This window comes from Mercenaria mercenaria, chromosome 10 (assembly GCF_021730395.1).
Source record: "Mercenaria mercenaria strain notata chromosome 10, MADL_Memer_1, whole genome shotgun sequence".
Classification (NCBI taxonomy): Eukaryota; Metazoa; Mollusca; class Bivalvia; order Venerida; family Veneridae; genus Mercenaria; species Mercenaria mercenaria.
The window spans coordinates 60,395,888-60,422,571 of record NC_069370.1 but is presented as its reverse complement, the minus strand read 5'-3'; the positions used below and the strand labels follow the sequence as shown (position 1 = coordinate 60,422,571).

Below are 26,684 nucleotides of genomic sequence, written 5' to 3'. Positions count from 1 at the left end.
TCACTATATATTTCTGTTTACGTTATAATTAATAAATATACTAAGACGTTCTTCTTCATTTTTTCCAAAGTTAAAACGGTTAATCAGAAAATTAGATAAGGAAACATTGCTGCTACGGCACTCGTAGCACCGAAAACAAAATAAAATATTTGGTAGGTGGGGCATGGAGTACGCTAACTGGCTATAAGTATATGAGAAAAGTAAGAAAAACAAGATGTGTTTTTGAAGCACAATGCCCCCGTTGAAATATGAGGCTGGAAAAAGAGCTATGTGCTTGACGTGTAAATATGGCAAAACGAAGACCAAGGTCAAATGTTTATTTACCAATGTAATGGGCATGTACAATGAATGGGATGTGTGAATATGGAAGGATTTCATAAAGAAATTTGCCTCGAAAAAAGTTATCTTGAATGCCGAGTTCATATTTTAAAGAGAGAGAGAGAGAGATAGAGAGAGAGAGAGAGAGGCCAACAAAGATATTGTCCCCGATTTAACGGATACGGGGATAAAACACAGGGAATATTATCAAAATACAAGTACGAATCTGAGCGGACGGAGTTGACAATCTGTTCCACATATATGTACCCTAATGTGTCCGTAGAAGGCATTTATATGTTTACTTCATATCCACCTTCAAAATAAAAAATCCTTGAAAAGGTTTTTTTTCCACTGAGATAATTTCTATCCATATTATATATACCGGTACTTTATGTATCAAATGATCATATCACTGCGTGCCTCTAGCAGCCTAGCAGCCAGTTAAGTCACCCCCACATGTCAAAAGCTCCCCCACATAACATAATGAAAACACCTCCCCTACATAGCATTTCCTTTCAATCGCCTGGAATTGCCGAAAACTGGCGATTTCACTCGCTAAAGTTCTACAACAGCTTTGGAAAATGTCAAGCCCGGTTCCGCCCCACAAGCCGTTTTTCGAAACACACAGGGATAGCTGATTTAATCATTTTCAGAAAAATGCCCCCCTACATAGCAGTTGCATTTTTTCCGTCAGAATGCGCCGTTGCACTTTTCACAAAAACTACGAAACCCAGGAGCCCTAGCTTTATAGCCGAGGATGTAGTATTCTTATGAGCGGGCACTCGTCTTTATTTCGTCAAAATTGGTTAAGTATTAAGACAGTAATAATGAAAAATTTTACCTAAATCGAGAGAATCCGCCGCCATTTTGCTCCCCTGCATACCCAGGGTATCGCCACCGTGAATCTAAGGTTTTCGTTGAAAACCTGGTTAATAAGATACCAGCTTACATAAACAAGACGGACATGATTGCATTAGATCACTCAAGTGAGTTTCATAGCTGGCTTAAACAGTTTTTAAAAATCCTCTCATGTTTCATGACTTTAGCTCAAATACATTTTGATACATGTGACATAAATGTCTAGGCCCTTTTTGAATATTTTCTAAGTCAAGACCCATAACTCTGGTCTAGCCAAACTTGACATGGTGAATGTCTCAGAGTGTGTTTGAATAGTTTTGCTCCTAAACAACCTCTAGATACTTTGACAGGGTATAATAATAGCTGCAAACTCTGTGACAGAATACTGATCCATCAGATCTACAAACATATTAAAGAGACATCTGAATCAGAAAGTGTCATAGCAATAATTACCAATGCAGTTGGTACAGGATCCAATGGTTCAACTAATGATCCAAATTTTATGTCTGTTTCAGAAACCGTTTCTCCTCCCTTTATCTTCACAGCAGTGATTCCTTCTCCAGAATCTGTAATAAAGATATTCTTTAAAGATGGTATTATACAAATATTAAAATAACAAATATATTACTTGTATAACATTTTGTATTACAATAACCATAGCAACCATTAAAAGTACTTTCTTAATACAGACAGAAACAAGAGCTGTCACAGGATTTTGGTGCTGGGTAGTGAAATAGATCACATCTGAGGAAGCCGGAGCAACCACTTGAGAGTTTAATGACTCCAATGTGTATAACTATATTGAACAATAGTTGAAGTCTGAGTTAGATGTGTTTAGTAATATCAGTGATAGGGTGAAAGCGTATCAAAACATTAACTTAGTAGAAGACATAATTCATGGTATATTTTTGCAAGAGTAATGCACCCTGTGTAATATCATGTGGCTAATAACGTGGAACAACTATTTTAATTTTGAATACAAGGAATCGGTAAAACCAAATGATACTCCCCTGATGCATATGCTTGTCCCAATATGGGGAATAACATATTAGAAACAAAAACAAGAGGGTCATGATGACCCTGGATCGCTCACCTGAGTAATATGAGCTACATGTTTCAAATGTCAAACTGATGATAAAATATTAAGAAAGTCAGTAGGTCACATTCATGGTCAATGAAATTCAGTTTTACGATTGATGTGCAAAACTGTGTATGTCATCAAAATTTCAAGGCTCTATCTTAAACAAGGAGCTGCGTTCAATAAACGCTTGATGCCCCCGGTGGCATCCTTGTCAGTACAAAGCAACCGAAGTCCAAAACGAGATCAAGGTCAAACTGTGGTCAGGTGATGTTTGAAGAGGAGATATGGTCACAGGTTACATCTGTATTAGTATCAATTCATTCTTGTAAGCGGTATTAATGCTGGACGAAACGGTCCCATTTGGTTAACCAAGAGATGGCCTATATAAAGCAACCTAAGCCCAAAATGAGGTCAAGGTCAAGGTCAAACTGTGGTCAGGTGATGTTTGAAGATGACGAATGGTCACAGGTTACATCTGTATTAGAATCAATTCATTCTTGTAAGCGGTATTAATGCTGGACGAAACGGTCCCATTTGGTTAACCAAGAGATAGCCCATATAAAGCAACCTAAGTAAATTCCAGTCAATGGTAAATATAAATAAATCACCAATGGAAACGGACTTCCTGGCTGCAGCAAAAAAAAATATATATATATACAACACTTAAATGGTATGGTAAAACACACTTTCAGACGTCTGTAATCAACAAACGACCATCAATATTCAATCACTGAAATACACTGCCTGAGAGATTTTTTCAAGGCAATTTCTAGATTTTCCATGATCTGTTTGGGATTTTCCACGATATTTCTATGATAAAATCTATCTATTCAAAATTCCATGACATTTCCATGATACAGTGATTTTCCATATTTCCAGGTTTGTGCGAACCCTGATATATCTACACAAAACTGATTTCAGTTCCGGCAACATATGTTGAAAATCAAGATAAATCAATGAAATATAAAACACATTATTTTATAGCTCTTTGTGTCAGTATATCGGGCACTGTTTTTTTTTAAACACTCATTTACATTGTTATTCACAGTTCAAAAGAATAAGCGGGTCGCTATAATCATCCGTAATTGGCGTAAACTGCAAGCGTCTATTTACTCGGATTCAAACAAATATAATTCTGTTAAAGTATAGAACTAGTTTATTTCACTGGGTTTTCGAAATCACAGGAGTTATTTAATAAACAAGCAAATTTGATGAATTGGTATCCCCCGCTGAAAGGGCTTGTGGTGAGGAATGGCAAAAAATATATCCTGCAAAAAGTTAAGGATATTACTAAGAAGCAAATAATTTCATTAGTCAAAATCATTTTAACAGAAAATTAATGCTTTTTTTTTGTGGAGGAGAGGAGGCAGTGGGGGTGACCAGGTGAGGGCACAAAACTTTACATGTTGATTATAAATATTGATGGAAAATTAAAAATGAAAAAAGGGGGGGGGGCAGATGCATGATCTGGATGGTGGGCATGACTGAGTGGAGAGTGAGGTGGGGCAACGGTACAACTTTGCATGTTGATAAAATATTCATGGAAGATTTGAAAAAAAAATAATAAAAAGGATTTTTTTTTTTGTGGTGGGGGTGGGGGCAAAGGCAAGGTGGTGACCAGGTGTGGTTACACAACTTCACATGTTTATAATAAATGTTCATGGAAATTTAATAAAATTCTACCGACTGGTTTGTTTCTTATGTACAAATCTGTGGATTTTTTAACAATTAAAGGGCAATAACTCTAAGAGAAACTGAATCCAAAAATAAAAAAATTGATGGGCATCAGCGCAGTATGCTGGTTCATGTTTATTTCAAGTGTTATGAAATTCTATCTGATAGTTACTGAGAAATGGCTGCAGACAGACATTTTTGGGCATTTTTCATTAAATCAAGGGCAATAACTCTAAGGGAAATGGACCAATCGAAAACAAACTTGACGGGCATCATCACAGTATGTTGGTTCATCTTCATTTCAAATTTCATGAAATTCTACCTGCTAGTTACTGAGAAATGGCTGCGGACGGACATTTTTGGGCATTTTTCAGTAAATAAAGGGCAATAACTCTATGGAAAATTGACCAATCAAAAATAAAACTTGACGGGCATCATCGCAGTATGATGGTTCATATTTAAGTCAAGTTTCATGAAATTCTACCTGCTAGTTTAACAGAGAAATGGCTGCAGACAGATGGACAATGCCTTTTCAATACCCCTCTCCCGATTTCATCGGTGGGGGATAACAAGAAGCTGCGTTCAGTAAACGCTTGATGCCCCCAGTGGCATCCTTGTCAAGAAAAAGCAACCAAAACCAAGTCAAGTTCAAGGTCAAACTGAGGTCAGGTGATATATCTGAAGATGAGGAATGGTCCCAGGTCATCTGCATTTGTATCAAGTCATTCTAGTTAGGGGTATTGATGCTAGACGAAACGGTCCCATTTGGTTAACCTCGTACGGATGGATGGACGAACAGACAGGACAATCACTATATGCCTCCAGCATAAAAAATCGAAGTATTTTCCCCATATGTATATTATTGGAGGGGGAAGAAGCATTTGTACAGGCCTGTATGTCTTTGACAACAATATGGCGTCTCCCTCGGCAATGAAGCAAAGAAGGGGGTCATGTGGTCAGTTTTAGCGCGATCTTTTTGCATTAGAGCAATACTGGGCTATTGGCCTATGGAAATTTATATAGATACACCACTTCGATATCTAACGTTTTCTCAGAGAATACGGAAATGCATCACAATGCATATTCCTACGACCAAAATCAATAAATAAAAGGACAACTTCAAATACAACTGTTTTGTTACAGTATTTTGGTAGCTCTATATCACTCTTGATAACAGATCTAATTTTGCAGATTTGCAATTTTTTCAAGGGAAAAGGAGTTTAACTAGATCTTGAAGTGATTAAAAAATGGATTAAGGGACAATTTGGTCTATGTAAATTTTTGAGCAGAGGTGGAGAAGGTGTGGGGGAGACAGGGGGGAGTGTGGTTGCACTGGCTGTTTTGTCTTCGACAACCATCCAAAAATGATTGCAAAAAGATACAATATAAGTTATTTATAGTAACAACAAAGGGAAGTAAATCTTTAAAAAGATCTAAGTCCACACAAAAATCCTTACCAGTAGAGATAGGTCAAAATACACTTCAAAATTGGATGTAACATGCATATCGTTCTACAGAAAAGTGGTCTTGATTTTTCCCTACGACCAGTAATAAAAAAATTCTGATATAAGCTATTTATAGTAATAACAAAGGGAAGTAATTCTAGGTTCTTGCACATGACACTCCCTCTCATAATGGTGAACAACTGTGCCAAGTAACATCAAAATTCCTCCATGCATGAAAAAGAAATGTTCCGGACAAAAGATAGTAAGTAAGGGTCAGGACAAAGTCATTCTTGTATCTGAACATTGACCTCTAAGTGTGACCTTGACCTTAGACCAAGGGTCCTGGTTCTTGCGCAAGACACTCCGTCACATGGTTGTGAACATTTGTGCCAAGTTACATCAAAATCCCTCCATGCATGAAAAGAAATGCTCCAGACAAAGTCATTATTGAATTTAATCTTTGACCTCCGATGTGACCTTGACCTTTGAGATAGGAACCTGTGGTTTGTGCAAGACACTCCGTCTCACTGAGGTTAACATTAATGCCAAATATAAACAAGATTGCTCCATGCATGTCAAAGTTATGGTCCTGACAAACAAATCCGGACGGACTAACACACGGACGCATGCACAAACACCGAACAGCCATTTGGACAACTATGTCTTCGCTTCTGCATTTTAGCGGGCTCGCCAAAAATGTGGAAGTAGTTCACACCAAAACTTGATGCAATAGACCAACAACTACCCAATTAATTGAAGATTATTACAATATGCCCCCTAAACTTTATTTTCAGTAGTATAATAACAGAATACTTACCTTCTTCTGAAGAAGTATTGTTTAAAAAGGTCCTGCCTAAACGACTGGCAATAATTTTCTACAAAAGAAATTAGATGAGGGATATTACTGAACTTTAACACCAAACCATGCATGTCATATCATAAAAGCTGGTCACAAATGCATTCAAGCAAGATGGTGGTTCTCAGTTTTTTAACCAGGAGCTAAAAACCATGTATTTGCACAGTTTTGTTAAAAGTTACTAAACTAGAGGAAACACTATCAAAAAGTAACTACTTTTGGCCATACATGAAAAAAGCTCATTTACTTTGATGGCCTAAGTTGACAAAGATGAGAAAACTCAAAGAGCTTATATGGCCAAATTTGCCAGTCATAAAAAAACAAGAGGGCCAAGATGGCCCTAGGTCGCTCACCTGAAAAACACACCATAACACACCATGTTTGATCTAGTGATTTCATGGAAAAAAATATTCTGACCAATTATCATTAAAACTGGAGCAAAAACCTTGAGTATAAACAAGTATTTTCTTTGATTTGACCTAGTTTTTGGCCAAGATGATAATATTCGAACTTGATCTAAATTTCATCAAGGCTATCATTCTGACCAAATTTCTTGAAGATCAATTGAAAAATACAGCCTCTATAGCAAACACAAGGTTTTTCTTTGATTTGACCTAGTGACCTAGTTTTTGACCCTAGACAACCCATATTCGAACTTGACCTTAATTTCATCAAGGCAACCATTCTGACTAAATTTCATGAAATTCCAGTGTAAAATGCAGCCCCTATTGCATACACAAGGTTTTGCCTTGATCTGACCTAGTGACCTAGTTTCTGAATTTCATCAAGGCAATCATTCTGACAAAATTTCATAAAGATCAGTTGAAAAATACAGCCTCTATCACATACACGAGGTTTTTCTTTGATTAAACTAGTGACCTACTTTTTGATCCCAGATAAAACATGATCAAACTCAACCTAGATTTCATCAAGGCAATCATTCTGACCAAAATGCATGAAGATCAATTGAAAAATACAGCCTCTATCATATACACAAGGTTTTCCTTTGACTTGACCTAGTGACCTACTTTTTGACCCAAGTTAACCCATATTCGAACTTGAACTAGACTTCATCAAGACAATCATTCTGACTTTATTTCATGAAGATTAATTGAAAAATATAGCCTCTATCGCATACCCTACGTTTTTATTTGATTTGACCTAATGACCTACTTTTTGACCCGAGATGACCGATTTTCAAACTCGGCCTAGATTTCATCAAGGCAATCATTCTGACCAATAATCATGAAGATCAATTGAAAAATACAGCCTCTATGGCATACACAAAGTTTTTCTTTGATTTCACCTAGTGACCTAGTTTTTTACCCCAGATGATCCATTTTCGAACTCGGCCTAGATTTCATCAAGGGTATCATTCTGACCAATATTCATGAAGATTAATTGAAAAATACAGCCTCTATCACATACACAAGGTTTTTCTTTGATTTGACCTAGTGACCTAGCTTTTGACCCGAGATGACCCATTTTCGAACTCGGCCTAGATTTCATCAGGCTTATAGTCTGCCAATATATTGAGAAAATGTGACTTCTGATGGCATTTTTTGTTAATGCTCGGATATTAGTATGAAAGTGTTCCTTAGGATCGAGCGTGAAATTTGAAAGGGGCTGTCGCCTTCTAGGGTGTCTAATTACAGTACAATGGGGTCAAAGGTCAAATAAGTGCATTTACAAATAAACTATGCCGCTATGCATTCGTTTTATTTTCATATACAATCTAAATTGGTTTAAATATTATGTCTCAACGCCCTTTAGTATTTTGTGAATAAAACTGATGAAAATATATAAAATATATATATAATATATATATAATATTATATAGAATAATATATATCTGGGAAAAGAGAAATATTTTTGGAACTGTCATATCCAAGGGTTATTTCAATGTAATTTCAAGGTGACAGACATGTCAAGGTCAAAACTGAACATTTAAAAATTACTTCTATGTCTAAAGGTAGCAAAATAGTGCGTATATTAATAATATACTCAATAACTTTTCTAACTCCACACTTGTTTTATTCTCTTCATCGCCAAATTTTGACAGATTTGAATGAATGTTTTACACAATGTTAAATGATTATTTTATTATAATATAACATAAAAACGGGATTGTCCCAGAAATCACATACTCGTCACGGTGTCCCGGACAGTGTTGAAATGTCCCAGAAAATTAAAAATACAGAAAAACAAAAAATAACCCCCCAAAAAACTAGTTTTTTTGGCCTATAAATTGTTGAATTTTACATGAATAAAACACAATAAACATTCACCGGTTAGACATTGTTTATTCCTAATTATCCGATAATCAGTTTCATGCCCTCGAGCGGGACACATGTTAGTTAAGCTAGCTCCGATCACCACTCATATTGCGCACTGCGATGTTTTGATGACCCAGATTAATTTACAGTCAGCTGTTTTGATGACCCTGATTATGAATTGACAAAATTATGCAATCAATAACAGTTTTATGAGAATTTAATATTAGGAACAATAGCCGAAAATCTCGTTGTTGTTAGCACGTAGGCGGTGAAGCTACATGTAGCCTTGATTGGAAGAAATGGCTGATAACGGTCAATTAAACGATAATTATTTTAAAAGGTTGTAATCTTTCAAAATGTAGACTGAGTGTCACACATATTCTAAATTAAACTTTTAAGTATTGAATGCCTTTGCCGCCCGATCCTTGAAAACTGACCCAACCCGAAATATTTTATATCGATTTTATCTACAAGATTTATTTCATTCCTTTGAGGATTCCATTTTATTAATGATTAGGTAAACTTTTAAGCTTTAAAAAGATACCAAATAAGCTGGATTCTAAATCACGATGACCAGGTTAATTCTTCGTTTATAGCAAATCTCCAAATTCAGTTCACCTCGGGAACGCAACCAATTCACGTGCCGAACTATAGACGTAAATTATCCTATTTACCTCCCTTAGAAAGCTAGACGACATTTGCAACAAATTATTCCTAAGCGAAGGAATAATGTTTATCTCCGGAAACTGCATATAATTTTATGATATTTATGCATGAAACAGAGGAATACTAATGTCACGGTGTATGTCCCAGACAAAGGGTAAAAATCCCGAAAATTTTGCTCAGAATCCCGGAAAGGTCCAGAAAAATTATGGCATGTTTAAATAAGGTAACCCTTAAATTAAAAGTCAAGTCACATAATTAGGAAATTCCAAATCACAGTAATACACTTTGATCCTATTCAATATAATTTAAATTATTATATTCTGAATGTTCAACTCTGTTTAGTTCTAATGGAACATCTGTCTATATTTTCATTATGAACATGTTAATTTTTTATCAGGTTTGTGACGTCATTAATGAGACCACATTAATGACAAAATTGATTAATCCTGCAGATGGCTGTACTTACCGCATACAGACCAGCACCAAGTTGCATTCATTCCGTGACATTTATTTGGGAGAGGTTGGAATACCTTATAATTAGGAAATTCCAAATCACAGTAGTACACTTTGATCCTATTCAATATAATTTAAATTATTATATTCTGAATGTTCAACTCTGTTTAGTTCTAATGGAACATCCGTCTATATTTTCAATATGAACATGTTAATTTTTTATCAGGTTTGTGACGTCATTAATGACACCACATTAATGACAAAATTGATTAATCCCGCAGATGGCTGTACTTACCGCATACAGACCAGCACCAAGTTGCATTCATTCCGTGACATTTATTTGGGAGAGGTTGGAGTACCTTATTTGAACGAATGTACGCACAATTGATATCGCCAATTTAATTGAACTGGTCATTAAACAATGTGTCCAATTTTCATTCAAATCTGTCAAAATGTGGCAGAGATAAAAGCAAAAGTCAGGTATTGAGTTAGAAAAAGTGTTGAGCAAATGATTATAAAATGACACTGCAAATGCATTTCTTGCATTTTAGGCAGCAATAAAATTTGAATTTAAGCTTTCAACTGACTATAAAAGGAATATTTACATATTGTACACTTTTTGAGAAACTTGTGTAAAAGAGAAAATATGATAGGTTTTGGGGAAGAAGATTACAGCGGAAAATGAATTACATATAAATGTATAAAATTCTCATGTTAATAGTTAAAACCACTTTACTGTCATTTATACAAACAAGTACTTTTAGCTCAATCAGTAGGCGCATATCTAAGGGTCGTGAGTTGGCAGTTACTTGCGGGGGAAAAGGCTACTACTTTTAGCGACTCCAGAACACTGATTAGGTTAATTGATCGCCGTTAAATGACTGAAATACTGTTGAAAGTAACATATATAATATTATATGGAATCCTTTTCCAGCCCCTAAAGAAATGATTTCAAATCTGGTGATGATTCATTACATGATATATATTTATGTTAATTTGTCCATGCGGGTGATGGTTAAATAGGACCTATTTGGAAGAATAACTGAAATTATACTGGTCACAACATAGGTGTACACAGTACATATACGGTAATAAACTAAACAGAACAGATCTGTAGGATTTCAACTAGTTAATATATACACTATTCCCTTTCTGTAATATAGTTCTATTTTTTTTTACTATCTGTCAGGCATTTATCATCATACTTTATGTATTTGCAATTAAGTAGCACATTTCAAGAACTAGATTTTTTTTTCACCGAAGCTCTTAATGCGATATTTGCATCATTTTATTCTGAAAATTCAGCACGCTATTTCTGTTTCGATTCTTTTTATCTTTGGCTTTGCTTCTACACTCTTGCTTCCTGTTCAAAACAAAAGTTGAAAACGAATCAGATCGTAACAATTTACAGATCTGACACTTGGTTTTAGACAGGAAGTCCTTGATAATATTGTGAAAACAAAGCGTGTGTCTTGACACTAAAACATTAGTCATTCAGATGTTTTACAAATAAAAATGTAAAAACAAAGGTATAGAAACATCAGAAGGTTGATTTAGAATCTTTCATAACAGTAACACTGAGGCCCATTCAGTGAAATATTGAAGTTATACCCTGAGATATTTTCATGATTTCTGACAGATGATGGTTAAACTAATCAAAATGATGAAATATGGTGGTTCGATAGCTACCAAGAGATATACAATGCGTAAAAATAACTTCCTGCAGGATGAGAAGAGCATGAAGAAGAAACTTGAAATTCAAAACGATGGGTTTATAATAAACATATAATGCCGATTGAATACATCAGGCTAAGACATATAGCTTACGAAGTGTTATGGGGTTTATTCATTTTTTATATAAGGGTAAGAAGTTATTTCTATATAAGGGTAGTTCATTCTAGCATTCAGCACTGAATCTAATTGACAATATATTTATTTTTACACGTTTAAGGCTACAAAAGTGTAAGCTCACATTTGTTTATCTTATAACATCAGTATATTCCTTTGTGATACATTGGTAAGTTTTCTCTACTCGGTTCTATCACCAACCAGTCACTCGGAAAGGTGTTGTAACATGAAAACAAACATGCTTTGCTCCTATATTCACAGTCATAAAGATCATACTAATAACATTCGATATACTTCCAAATTCACTGACAGTTATTAAGCCTTTTTGAAGTTATGACATCTATAGAACAATTACGAAGTTGTAGATATTGGAAACACTTGAAGAGTGGTTACCAGTTCTTATTATAGCCTTATGTTAACGTGCAATGAAATATTTTTTACCTGATTCAAAAATATGAAAAGTACCATTTTCATGCTAATGTAATGAAAAAAAAATAATTAAAAATTAAACACACAAAAAAGATAACATTTGCGGTTATCTAATATCTATATTTACACTTTGATATATAGGTAGTATTTCTAAACACCCACACATTCATGAAATTGCTACAGCACAAGCGTAAACCACTGGAATAGAGTTTTGATTGACAGCATAGATCGTTTTAGGTAATGCTTGCGAGAATTTGTATATCTCACAAACAGACTTAATCAAACCGAGTTTGCTATTTTGACGTCCTTGAGTTCTATGCTTCTGAAGGAAACTTTAGATCTGTGAACAGTTAGAACAGTCAAAATATGTTTGCCAGAGCTCGACGGGACAAGCAAAATGTGTTCGAGATATCAGTAGAACAAGATTTAGCTTACCAAAAGGTTCCTTCTAGCGCATATAAAATATTCTTTTTAAGGGATATTGTTTTAGCATAATGTTACAAATGTTTAATAATGCAATGAGAAAAATATGTGCTGTCATTATTGGTGCAAACTTAATTAAGAACTAATCTAAGTATTAACAGTTTTATCATAACCCAAAATTGTTTTTTAATATAAGCAAGTGCAGTAACAATTCTGCTATTTGGAAGTATTTGTCTTGCAGTCTGTGTTCCGGATATATTCATCACGCGACTACACCAGCAAGTACCTGCACACTTAACACAAAAAAAATTAATACATGCATTTACAATTCGAAAAACAAATCAGGAAGAGTAAAAAAAGTACGCAAAAGAAAGCATCTGCAAATCCGAAATGTTAGAAGCTAAAAAATCACGTGACCAGGGACAATTTCATTACGTAAATTTATTTTGGCGGGAGTCTATTTTTAGAAGATGCATATTCATATTCATTTCATTAATCTCGATTCTTTACTATAATATATTCAATTGAGGAGTTACATGATTTAAACTTTATTATTGTGTCTTGTTGTTCTGTTATTGATTTAGTAGTTGTATTGCACTATAAAGACTGAAATAAAGATTGATTATGCGTAAACACATATTGGGCTAGAGGCTATTTGTAATGAATATGCAAGAGTCCAAGATGGCGGCGCTCTACGGGAAATCGGATTCCTTTGATGATACCCTTGCATCCATTACATGCTCAGTCAAGTGTGACATGTTCACCGTAAGTGTTCCTTCTCTTGAGAAGGAACAACAAGAAAACGTGAAATATACATTATATAGACCTGCCACTGAGTTCGAGCCAAAAGTAGTAATTGGATAATCCAAATTCGAGCAAACGAAGTTTAATGTACTAGTCTTTATAAAATACGCGCCATAGATTTCTTTCTACCTGTACTGTTCATACAGACAATCATACAGGTAACCAACCAGCCTTTATGGAAATTGTTAGCCTGAAAACGGAAGTTTTAGAAACACGAGAAAGATAACTTCCATAAATGAACATAATATCAGAACATACGAGTTAAGCTTATTCTATAGAAATAACCTAAGTCGTTTTGAATTTTGCCAGTTTCAAATGCAATAAATCTATTTGAAGTAATTTATTTTACTTCTCAGATTCATAATTATCACAAAAAATACAAGTTTGTATTACAATGTAGCAAAAATGGCGAAAAACTGAAGTTTATAATAAAAATGCACTTATTGACCTTTGACCTTGTGCTGTGACCTTACTATGACCCTTAGAAGGCCACAGCCCCCATGAAAAGTTTCCAATTTTTATAAAGTTAACAATGAATATGGCTGTCGGGCATTAACAAAAAATGCCATCAAAGACAATTTCTAGGCCTCTTTTATGGATATATAGGCATACTATTATCATTCTGACCAATATTCATGAAGATTTATTAAAAAATACAGCCTCTATCGGATACATAAGGTTTTTCTTCGATTTGACTTAGTGACCTAGTTTTTGACCCGAGATGACCCATTTTCGAACTCGGCCTAGATTTCATCAAGGTAATCATTCTGACCAAATTTCATGAAGATCAGTTGAAAAATACAGCTTCTATCGCATACACAAGCTAAATGTTGACAGACGACAGATAGACAGACGACAGACAACGGACGCCGGACATTGAGTGATCAGAAAAACTAAAACAATATTCTTTTATGCCACATGTGCCATATGAAAGAAAATTCATTAAACAGTCCTGGCCAAATTTGCCATATTAAAGAAAACTTGTTAACTTAAAACTATTACCATTTCCTTTTCTTTCTCCTCTGAAATCTGCCTAGATAACTGTCTGGCAATTTCATCTTCTTTTGGACCATCTGAAATGTTAATACAACACCTACTAAATCTTAATAATTTTCTTCCTTTGCAATGGGTGAAAATATATAAGTAAAATTGTTTGCTACCTTCTCCCTCATTGTTCAGAGAAAGATTAAGAGTTACCCAACTCAATAAAATACTAGCAGGACTGTAGAATACAAGGCAGTCTGAAAGACAGCTAAATCCCCGCCACTGTTATGGATAGTGAAAGGGTAAACCTTTGACCTTTAGCTGTGACCTTAACTTTGAACTGATATGGCTGACTGATGAATTCTGCACAACGTCTTGATGAGGTGATCATTTGACCCAAGTTTCATGAAAATCTTTCAAGGGGTTTAGGAGATACAAAGCTCAAACCTTTGACCTTGAGTTGTGACCTTGACCTTGAGTTGACATGGTTGACTCATGAGCTCTTGATGAGATGATCATTTGACCCAAGTTTGATGAAAATCCTTCAAGGGGTTTAGGAGATACAGAGTGGACACAAAATGGAAGGCTCAAACGTTTGACCCTAATCTGTGACCTTGACCTTGAGCCAGCATGGCTGACTCGTAAGTTCTGCACATCACTTTGATACGGTGATCATTTGACCCAAGTTTGATGAAAATCCTTCAAGGGGTTTAGGAGATGTAGAGCGGACACAAAATCGAAGGCTCAAACCTTTAACCTTGAGTTGTGACCTTGACCCTGAGCTGGCATGGCTGACTCATGGGTTCTGCACATCATTTTGATGAGGTGATCATTTGACCCAAGTTTTATAAAATTCCTTCAAGGGGTTTAGGAGATATAGAGCAGATCCGACACAAAATGGAAGGCTCAAACCTTTTACCTTGAGTTGTGACCTTGACCTTGAGCCGGCATGGCTGACTCATGGGTTCTGCACATCGCCTTGATGATGTGATCATCTGACCCAAGTTTGATGAAAATCCTTCAAGGGGTTTAGGAGATATAGAGCGGACACAAAATCGAAGGCTCAAACCTTTGACCTTGAGTTGTGACCTTGACCTTGAGCCGGCATGGCTGACTCATAGGTTCTGCATATCATCTTGATGAGGTGATTATTTGACCCAAGTTTTATAAAATTCCTTCAAGGGGTTTAGGAGATGTAGAGCGGACACAAAATCGAAGGCTCAAACCTTTGACCTTGAGTTGTGACCTTGACCTTGAGCCGGCATGGCTGACTCATGGGTTCTACACATCGTCTTGATGAGGTGATCATTTGACCCAAGTTTGATGAAAATCCTTCTAGGGGTTTAGGAGATATAGAGCGGACACAAAATGGAAGGCTCAAATCTTTGACCTTGAGTTGTGACCTTGACCTTCAGCCAGCATGGCTGACTCATGGGTTCTGCACATCATCTTGATGAGGTGATCATTTGACCCAAGTTTTATAAAATTCCTTCAAGGGGTTTAGGAGATATAGAGCAGATCCGACACAAAATGGAAGGCTCAAACCTTTGACCTTGAGTTGTGACCTTGATCTTGAGCTGGCATGGCTAACTTATGGGTTCTGCACATCGCCTTGATGATGTGATCATCTGACCCAAGTTTGATGAAAATCCTTCAAGGGGTTTAGGAGATGTAGAGCGGACACAAAATCGAAGGCTCAAACCTTTAACCTTGAGTTGTGACCTTGACCTTGAGCCGGCATGGCTGACTCATGGCTTCTACACATCATCTTGATGAGGTGATCATTTGACCCAAGTTTGATGAAAATCCTTCAAGGGGTTTAGGAGATATAGAGCGGACACAAAATGGAAGGCTCAAACCTTTGACCTTGAGTTGTGACCTTGACCTTGAGCCGGCATGGCTGACTCATAGGTTCTGCACAAAGTCTTGATCACTTAACCCAAGTTTTATAACATTTGACCTTGAGTTGTGATCTTGACCTTGAGACGGCATGGCTGACTCATGGGTTCTGCACATCGCCTTGATGAGGTGATCATTTGACCCAAGTTTCATGAAAATCCTTCAAGGGGTTTAGGAGATATGGAGCGGACACGAAAGTGTTACGGACAGACGGACGGAAGGACGGACGGAGACCATTCCTATAACCACTTGTGGCGGAGGATTTATAAGTCTGATATATGTATGTGTTATAAAAATAAATTCTAGAATCACTTCTGTTACAATAATATCAATCATGTCTGTTACTTAAATGTTAAAATTTCAGAACACAGCTTCTTCATATTCATCCAAAAATATTATATCCGGATATGATTACACTTTTCTAAATACCGCCAAAATCTCCAGTTTCAGCAATATGTTTACAAATTATGTTGATACGGAGACAGTTTAGTAGCATTTGGCAGTATCTGACATTAAAGTTTATGATGACATTACCTCTTCTTAAAATCATTTCATGAAAAATGACAGCAGACGATCTACTTTCAATTTAAAAAACTACAAGAAGTACAATTTAATGTTTCACTGATTTGTTTATTTCTCGAAAATTAAAGGAATAAAATCATTTAATCAGTAGCAATCAAAACAAACCAGTAAGAGCTTCTTCTCCCGATAATTTATCCGCTAACTGATTGCAGTTAACATAAAACGCAGAATGTGTATCAGTGTCGATTTTTTGCTACCTGAAACGAAGGCAAATTATCCGAACCAGTTACATTGTATATGTAGAAATTTCCATTTTCCCCACTCGCGATTTTGCATCATTTTGATCTGGCCGATCTCCTTAGTATTTTTTGGTAAATCTTACTCCGTATTTTCAAACGCAAATTCATAGAAACTACGGACAATCCGTAGATATGAATAGGTCTGATAAAGTGACCCTAAAATCAATAGGGGTCATCTACTCTGCGTGTCCAATCACCCTATTAAGTTGCAACATTCTGGTTCAAGTGGTTCTCAAGTTACTGACCGTAAATGGTTTTCCATGTTCAGGCCCTTTGACCTTGACCTTTAACAGAGTGACCTCAAAATCAATAGGGGTCATCTACTCTGCGTATCCAATCACCCTATTAAGTTGCAACATTCTGGTTCAAGTGGTTCTCAAGTTACTGACCGGAAATGGTTTTCCATGTTCAGGCCCTTTGACCTTGACCTTTAATAGAGTGACCTCAAAATCAATAGGGGTCATCTACTCTGCATGTCCAATCATCCTATGAAGTTTCAACATTCTGGGTCAAGTGGTTCTCAAGTTACTGACCGGAAATGGTTTTCCATGTTCAGACCCCTGTGACTGTGACCATTAATAGTGACCCCAAAATCGATAGGGGTCATCTACTCTGCATGTTCAATCATCCTATGAAGTTTCAACATTCTGGATCAAGAGGTTCTTAAGTTATTGATCGGAAATGGTTTTTCATATTCAGGCCCCTGTGACCTTGACCTTTGATGGAATGATCCCAAAAACAATAGGGGTGGTCTACTCCATAAGCCCTGCAACCCTATGAAGTTTGAAGGTCAAATGGTTCTCCAGTTATTGATCAGAACTGAAGTGTGACAGACGGACGGAAGGACAGGGCAAAAACATAGTGGGGAGAGACATAATAATCCTTGATAACATGTTGGAATCGAAATAATATATCTCAAACAGTGATTTGCATGTGAATACAATCATTGTTTGCCATATACAGTAGAATTCTGCTATTAAGACCACCCGTGGTTCTTTGTAAAACTGGTCTTATTAGCGGTCTGGTCTGATTAGTGGACAAGGCTATACGGGGAAGGTCTTGCAGATAATAACACATTGGAATACAATCAAGACGCAATAATGTTCAGTGTTCAGTTTATATGTAGCTTTATTTTCTTTAATTTCTATATATACTACTATTACGGATCAAACTGTGTATTAATTAAGGACGCACTTAACTGATAATGATTTGAATTTTGTTCAATTAAAGACAATTACAACAATATCAAACCTTTTCAAACTTTATTCTCCGCTGAAATCCCAAATGTATTTACATTAAATAATAACAAACAAACACCGTTTAGATCTAATTAAATCCGTTTTAATCCAGTCAATTTGATCAGCGGGCATTCGTCTAATTACAGACAAATTAATTATTTCAACAATTTCTTATGTTAAAATAGCAATGTAAAACGCTAAACATTTTTAAATAACAATTTCAGACAATAAAACAGCTTGATACGTTGTTTTAATAACGTTTAAAAGACTTGTTAGAAATTAACGGATAAATACACAATGTACACGCTTAACGTGTTAACACGATGTCGCACGTGTTAATTCCCGCGGCGATTTGTGGTAACATACAGAAACATTTGAGTGGTCGTAATTGCGGTGATTAATTAAGTGTGAAATATCAAACAGTTCTGAAATTGGTGGTCGCATTAGTGGATTAGCGGTCTGGTCGCATTTTCGGACACACGACAATTGCTTTTAAGAAGGAAATATTCCGTTCTTTGCAAAAGCGGTCGTATTAGAGGTGCGGTCGTAATTTCGGCGTGGTCGTAAGTAGGAATTTTACTGTAGATGCGTATTATTATATCACTGAGGCTGCCCCCTCGTGATAAGCCTTCGCATCTAAACTCCAAACAATGACTTTATTCAACAATAAATTGTTTGGGATATATTATTTCTTAAATAATTCAAGAATATTTTTAAAAGATCACTGTAAAACAAATGAGTACATACCTTTATGTTCTGGCAAAATGAAGGAATCCAGGAACCTTTTTAGCTCCTCCTAAATACAAAGATATTGTTCGAGGTTTAGTTAATTACAACTAACTGAAATGAAAAACTACAATAACAGACATAAGATTAACATAAAACTCAGCTCTACGGTAACAGCAGATAGAAGTCTTAGGGCCCTATGTATATTACACACAACAGAGTTTCACAACTTAAAAAGGACAACTGGAATTTAAAATTCTATTTTTTAACTGTAATATTAGATTATCATTATTATTATTATACCAGATTTATATAGTGCCCTTTTCATGATAAGCACATTCAAAGGTGCTTTACATATAGCAAACGCAGCCACACAGGGCATGAAATTCATCCTCTACTAGTACAGACACAGAACGATCTGACCAGAAGGACAGAGTGAGATAAAGCCCACAGAAAAGATAGAGAGAAATCCTTTTTAGATACAGGCCTGTCTGGCTAATTTAGCCTAGCGCTTTCAAAGACTTTGCAAAAAGACAGTCTGGTTATTTAAAATGCCCGATGTAAAGCACCAATACACGCAAAGCTGTCTTTCCTGGGAAGAACCAGTACAGGCCTCTTAGTTAGGTGGGAGACACTCAAGAGCATCTCAGGAATTTCCAGTGCCTGGACCGGGATTCGAACCCCGGACCTCTGGATTGATAGTCAAGCGTGTTACCACTAGACCACCGGCCCACCGGTGGAGAATGGAGAATGTTGATGAAAACTAGAACTGCATACAAGACTGTCAAATACACGGTTGGTTTAAAGTTCATAACAGCAATGATCAAGATGGATTTTCAAGAGACTGAGTGTTGTCGGAGTACCACCATTGTGTTCACAAAGACCCAACCTAAGTATAATACACACATGAATTCACATTCAAAGTTTGGTATGTGTAATAATATAAGAGTTACACTGTAACACAGTGCACATGACGACTGCAAATGTATTAAAAAGTCTTGCAAATATCTCACACTGTCAAAAATCTGGCTAAAGTTGTCTCTTTTTTTTAAAGCCAAGATTTCCTTTTTATGCAGATATTCAGATAGCAAAAGTTAGAAACAGCAGCTATATTCTACTCCATTTTTAGGAGATCTGAATTTAAAAACAACTGTTTTGGCCCACCAGGTTTGCCCAATCAGGTAATTACAGGTTCTGTTTTTGGTTAAGGCTTATGTTTTCTAAGATGGTTCCTAGTGTAGAACAGGGTAACTGTAATCCACTGAGTTGGTGGTTTCTTTACCCTGCTAAATTTCTAAAATTGACTTGTCCATCATTCAATTTGGGCAGTACCGCTTATTACTGAAAGGGAGTGTTCATTTAAAAACTGACTAATAGCGAACAGTGTAGACCATGATCCATGGAGGCTGATCTTGGTCTGCAATGGTCGCAAAGACAAAACAGCTAGCCGCCAACAGGCTAAAGGTTAACTGATATCCATATAATTATGTATCTAAAATACAAATACCTGTACTTCGGAAGACAGATCCACATCTGATGGGTTTTCCCCTTGTCTAAGTCTCTCCTCAAACTCTCTTACAATCAGATCGACATCCTCTCTAGTAGCTGGGATAACTAAATCCATCTTAGCATCTGCAGAATAAAATTCATTCTTTTATTCGAAGTCTTTCAAAGGTTAACTGTTACAACAATAATGAAAATATAAGTTTTGAAACTGTAGTTTACACAGATATAAACATGAAGTAAGGTGCCTCTCCTTGCTATTTCAGGCAGGGACAGGCACCTGGGTATAACCGCCGACTTTGGGTTAGCCCACTGGATGGCTTCCCCACATGAAAAATTCTGCAACTAAAGTAAGGTTTCAAACACACACTGGTTGGGGCAAGTGATTTAAGTCTTAACCACTTGGCCATTGAGGCCCTAAAGATGACCCACTTTCAAATTTGACCTAGATTTCAACAAGAAACAAGAGGACCAGGATGGTCCTGAATTGCTCACCTGTCCCCAAATGACCCAGTTTTGAACTGAGTATGATGTCGTTTTTTTCTATTATTTGACATAGTGACCTAGTTTTTGAGCTCATGTGACCCAGTTTTGAACTTGACCTAGATATCATCAAGATAAAAATTCTGACCAATTTTCATGAAGATCCATTGAAAAATATGGCCTCTGGAGAGGTCACAAGGTTTTTCTATTATTTGACCTAATGACCTAGTTTTTGAAGGCACTTGACCCAGTTTTGAACTTGACCTAGATATCATCAAGGTGAAGATTCTCACCAATTTTCATGAAGATCTCATGAAAAATATGGCCTCTATAGAGTTCGCAAGGTTTTTTTATTATTTGACCTACTGACCTAGTTTTTGTTGGCACGTAACCCAGTTTCAAACTTGACCTAGATATAATCAAAGTGAACATTCAGACCAATTTTCATGAAGATCCATTGAAAAATATGGCCTCTATAGAGATCAAAAGGTTTTTCTATTTTTAGACCTACTGACCTAGTTTTTGATCGCAGTTGACCCAGCTTCAAACTTGACCTAAATATCATCAAGATGAACATTCAAATCAACTTTCATACATATTCCATAAAAAATATGGCCTCTGAGAGAGGTCACAAGGTTTTTTTATTATTTGACCTACTGACCTAGTTTTGTTGGCACGTGACCCAGTTTTGAACTTGACCTAGATATCATCAAGGTGAACATTCAGACCAATTTTCATGAATCTCCATTCAAAAGTATGGCCTCTAGAGAGGTCACAAGGTTTTTCTATTTTTAGATCTACTGACCTAGTTTTGGACCGCACGTGACCCAGTTTTGAACTTTACCTAGATATTATCAAGATGAACATTCTGACCAACTTTCATAAAGATCCCATGAAAAATGTGACCTCTAGAGTGGTCACAAGCAAAAGTTTACGGACGGACGGACGGACGGATGCACACACGGACGATGGACGCCACACGATCACTAAAGCTCACCTTGTCACTTTGTGACAGGTGAGCTAAAAACATGAAAACCAGGAAGAAAACCAGATTTCCTAGTGCCATTACTGTTTAACTCAGATGACCCAGATTCAACCCGGTCTAGATTTTACTGAAGCACATTATTCTGATCAAGAATCATTTAAACCAGGTATAAAATGCAGCCTCTAAGAATGTTTACATATCAACAAGTATCAATCTGTAGGACAGCCACATCCTTTTGGAGTCTAGAAAATGCTCAACATTATCTGGACAAAGATGAATGAAATAATACATTTTGATAAGTATATTAAATATTCTACAAAACCGAAGCTTAATCTTTGAAGTCCCTTCTGGCTGAACATTACAGACTCCTAATTACAGACTGCTACATTACTGCTCCTAATCACAGGGATTTCACACAAACTGAAGGCATCTTCAAGAATGATGCAGTTGCTGACAATATCTTGGAAGCATTGCAGGTCAAGGGAGCCATGGAAATTCAGTTTATTCAAGTTCCACAGCAATTCCTTTTTAATTGTCAGTATATGTTTATAACATCACTATACTACATTACTTTTGAAGTCACTTTCCATGCAAATCAGCTCTACTATATCTCATTAAATGTTTTATCTATTCCATTTAATTCACGTATTTAGACCAAAATATCCGCTTTCTACCATTATTGATAATAAATACTACTTTAAGACCAAGAGATTTCGGACAAATTGTTACACTAACTATTTCATATGCTGAAAATTAGAATAACAATGCTTGCTTGTGCAAAATTTCAAACTGTCAAGCTTAAAAAGTGTAAAGGAAGTTGTAAACTTCTTAGAACTACAAATGTATGTATTTTACTATTTCAACATAAACATCAAGTTGTCACAGCATTGCACATGTTGCAACACTAGTAGAATTTAGTAAATTTTGCTTGCAAGTTGTTTTGGGTTAAGCCATATTTTCTCAACAGTATTTTAGTTATGTAAGAGAGGGCAGTTAACCTAACCAAAGTTTGTGGGTTCTGTACTAGTAATAACATGTTCTTCGCAAGTAACTGCGAACTTCTCCACATGAATAGGAGGTGTATGACGAATGTTTAAGACACAATGTCTCATCAAATCGTCATGTAGAACATACACCTTGCCTAGGGACTGACCTCACAATCTTGCAATCTGCGCTCTACTTATACGACTATACCCCCAGCAGAGCTATTGTAAAAGTGTCTTCTTACGGTTGTAAGCGGACACTTTATAAACAGAACTGTCTTGTATGAATGCACTCTATCAGTTAACTACCTGCACGTGAAAATCGTGAACAAAGTCGTAAACTGTGCCTGATGTTTTAAGGTGAATTAATTTTTGGCTATATTCTGTTGAAGGCATCAGTATTTTAGAATTGCAATGCAAATAAAGCTTTTTAAACAACACAGGAAAGAATCATTAATTTCAACTTATAAACAGAATGGCAATGATAGCTTTAGACCACAGTCAGCATCATAAGAACATCTGCAATACCTGACAAATTAAATATTAAGTGGGCCCCACCATGTGAAAACTACGATGTTCCATTAGTGCCAGCGCCTGCTCCCAATGAAGGCGAAGGTATGAGTGTACGATGACGAAGCCATAGTACGATGACAATAACACAACAGTCTGATGGCGGAGCGCGACAGTATGATGGTGACAGTTCATCGTACTGTCGCGCTTCGCCATCGCATCTTCGTTCTTTACCATCGTACTGTTTGCCTTCCTGTCAATCATGCACAGAACTTATTTGTGCAAAGTATTACCGCCCGAGTGTATAAATAGTGTTAAAACACGGTTTGCTATATATTATTTCAATTCTAATATGCCCTTAATCTAAAACAATAGATAAAATGTAGTAGCACTCTTTTTTGGTGGCAACAAAAACTTTGACGTCACCGTACCTTAATGTGATGTCATTCTAGTGTAAGCTTGTTTTAACAGAGACAAGCATTATAGAATTACTAATAATCTTGTGTAACGTAAATTTACAAGAAAAATCTGATCTTACTGAACAGAACAGAACATAACCAAACTTTATTGAAGGAACACAGATTACCAAAGGATTAGCGAAAACAAACAACTGTTTTCTAGACCTAATCAAATATCATTTATATTAGGCCCTAAATATTTGTAATTTCTCACGAGAAGAGTAAACAATTTGTTATTTGTTAATAAAGAACACTCTGCCTGGTGATATTCGTTTGAATATTGTGTTCAAGGTAGATACACAATGATTTAGCAAGGGTGATATTAGTGTTATCAATGTTAACATGAAGCAGGCATTAATCGATCCTTAAAGAGCATTATGTGCTCAGGTGAGCTTAGTAACGGGTAACCATTCTTTTCGAGAGCCTACATAGCCCACTTTACCTCTTGTGGCCTTTTTCCGTTTAACAGGCTGTTTTTAAAACATTTAAGGCCAGTGTATTGCTAAGAGATATTATAGACCCCTTTTACGAAGTCCAAGATTAAATTCAGAACAAACCTCTATAAGCTGTTAAAACGTAATATTTATAAACAGATAAAATATATCGCACCTACATTACAAAATGACACATCCAGCAACGGAGCTCCGATACCTCAATGTAAACAGTCAGGGATGGTACTACGAGGTCTAGGATTTCATCCTGTTCATTCGTTTCCTCGTCAAAAAAGCGTCAGTCATTTTTAAGAACTTGTATATCATGTAGTGATGTATACCAATGTACAAAAACATGTACAGCTACCCGTTTGAAATTTGAATGCACGAAAATTTCGGGTTATACCACTGGCTGATACAGTATATTTAGAAAGGCACGCGATAATAATTTAATGTTTATCTTTCAAAAACAAATATTTCTATTTATTTGTTTATTCATTCATTAATATATTCTGTACAATTATCGTTGTACAAGTTAGATACAGTTACACGTTTTTCTTCAAAAGTGTCCTCTTACAGACGTAAGAAGCCATTTCGCTAGGACGAACACCAATTTTATCCTCGGCTTCGCCTCGGACAATATTGGTGTACGTCCTAGCGAAACGGCTTCGCCTCGGATAAAATTGGTGTTCGTCCTAGCGAAACGGCTTCTTACGTCTGTAAGAGGACACTTTTGAAGAAAAACTCGTACTGTATCTATTTAATATCAATCTATGCAGGCAGACCTTAAAAAATATTGTTTAAAACCCCTTGAAGACGTGAAGTAAAAAGAAAATTTGGTTGCTTTTGCCAGGCATATCAATCTGTCTATCCGATAAACATCTGATTATAATTTTTATTTGTAGCTAACTAAATCATGCACTGCTGTTCACTTATAAAGCTTATTTGACCTTACACATACAGAAACAAATATCCTCTACCTAATAGAATATACAAACCAGTTATCTGTTGCAATATGTCTAATGCATCACGTACAGATCTGCAAGACTGCAAACGCTCCAGCGTTGCCCTGAAGTCTGGTTCTGTCTGCATTTTTCTTCTAGGCTTATTGTTGTAAGCAATCTGTATAATAAATTACAGAAATATTTCATCACATTCAGCTAGATTTTTATGAAAATTGTAAGAAAACGAGGGCAAAAGTGGCCCTTAGTCAAAACATGAAATTGACTATTTGACCTTATATTTGTATATGACACATGAATAGTTACAATTGTGTTCGGTATAAAAATACATAAAAAAGGTCAAGTACCCAAGATATACAATTCTGTGAGAGGAACTTACACGGCTGCTATGGACCAAATTTAATGATCTCCCACAAAAATTCATTACAAGATATTTCTATTTTTAGCTCTAGTGTCTCCTTAAGGATACTCTAAGGGGTAAATTGACATTTTTTGTTTTTATTAGGGATGGGAACGAATACTGAAATCAATATTCGAATATTCGGTTTGCCATATTCGAATATATTCGAATATTCGGTTAGTTTTAATGGAAGCTTTAAATTCTTATTAAGTGACTGGCATATACACAACGTATTCATTTGTTTAAAGCGTGGATCATCGTAAATAAGGCCAAAAAAAAAAATGTTTATTTCGGGTAACCCGATCCTACATAGCGAAACCCGCCGATCCTAGCGTTTTATTTCACGATTCTGTCAGTATAATCATGAACATATTTAACTAATTCAGTGTTTTAGCTTCAAAATGATACAAAAAATCAAAACGATTATAATTTAGACCGTCGCAATTTTATCTAAAAATAGCAGGTCGTCCCATTTAAACACGTGACGCGCTGTTGTATTACCGCCGCCATTTTGAAAAATTTCAATCGGCGTGTAAAAATCGTCGTGTAAAATGCAAGTAAGGCAGACTTAAACCTCCTTCAACATGAACTTGTGCATCAATCATACGTTTTTCTTGATTTTATTATTAACTACTTCAAAATTTAATTCGAATAACGGCCGATTGCGGATGAAAACCGATTCTGCGGATGGTCTGAAACCTCGTACAAAATATTGTGAAAAGATCGACAATATCTACAAGTTTGGTATTGTTTTCGAAAAAAAAAAAATCTACAACTTGTTACATAAAACAGGCGCCAATAAAAATGAACAAAAGATAAAGAAATATCACATTTACGGCTTATACAAACTGTTAATCCGTAGCGATGACCCCAGGTAATTATGCATTCAATTTTCTTGTTAATTGGACATCTTTTGACATGCATCTGACACATTGACGCCTGTTGCAAACTGTTAATAAGTAACGATGGCCACTGCCAATTATGCATTGCTATTTTCTTGTTAATTGGACATCTTTTGATACGTGATAAACTAACATGACATGGTTTTATTCTGTATGTCTCGTTCATATTGCCCAAAATCAATGAAACTTATTTTGAAAAAAAAAATGCAATAATTTACGAATATTCGAATTTGATTTTCATATTCGAATATTCGACAGATTTTCGAAT

At 36.0% G+C, this 26,684-nt stretch overlaps 1 protein-coding gene across 3 annotated transcripts in view; it reads right to left on the bottom strand.

Moving 5' to 3' along the window:
* Positions 1–25,305, bottom strand: part of LOC123556526 (uncharacterized) — a 75,415-nt gene extending 50,110 nt beyond the window's left edge. For all 3 annotated transcript variants that reach the window (XM_053553201.1, XM_053553200.1, XM_053553202.1), the window contains exons 1-6: positions 25,151–25,305; positions 20,307–20,431; positions 18,821–18,869; positions 14,134–14,204; positions 6,194–6,251; positions 1,630–1,742 (exon numbers count right to left, since the gene is read on the bottom strand). In XM_053553201.1, the coding sequence (XP_053409176.1) occupies positions 1,630–1,742; positions 6,194–6,251; positions 14,134–14,204; positions 18,821–18,869; positions 20,307–20,431; positions 25,151–25,244 (510 nt within the window). In that variant the 5' untranslated portion in view covers positions 25,245–25,305. The remainder of the gene's footprint in view (positions 1–1,629; positions 1,743–6,193; positions 6,252–14,133; positions 14,205–18,820; positions 18,870–20,306; positions 20,432–25,150) is intronic.
* Positions 25,306–26,684: the final 1,379 nt, after the last annotated feature.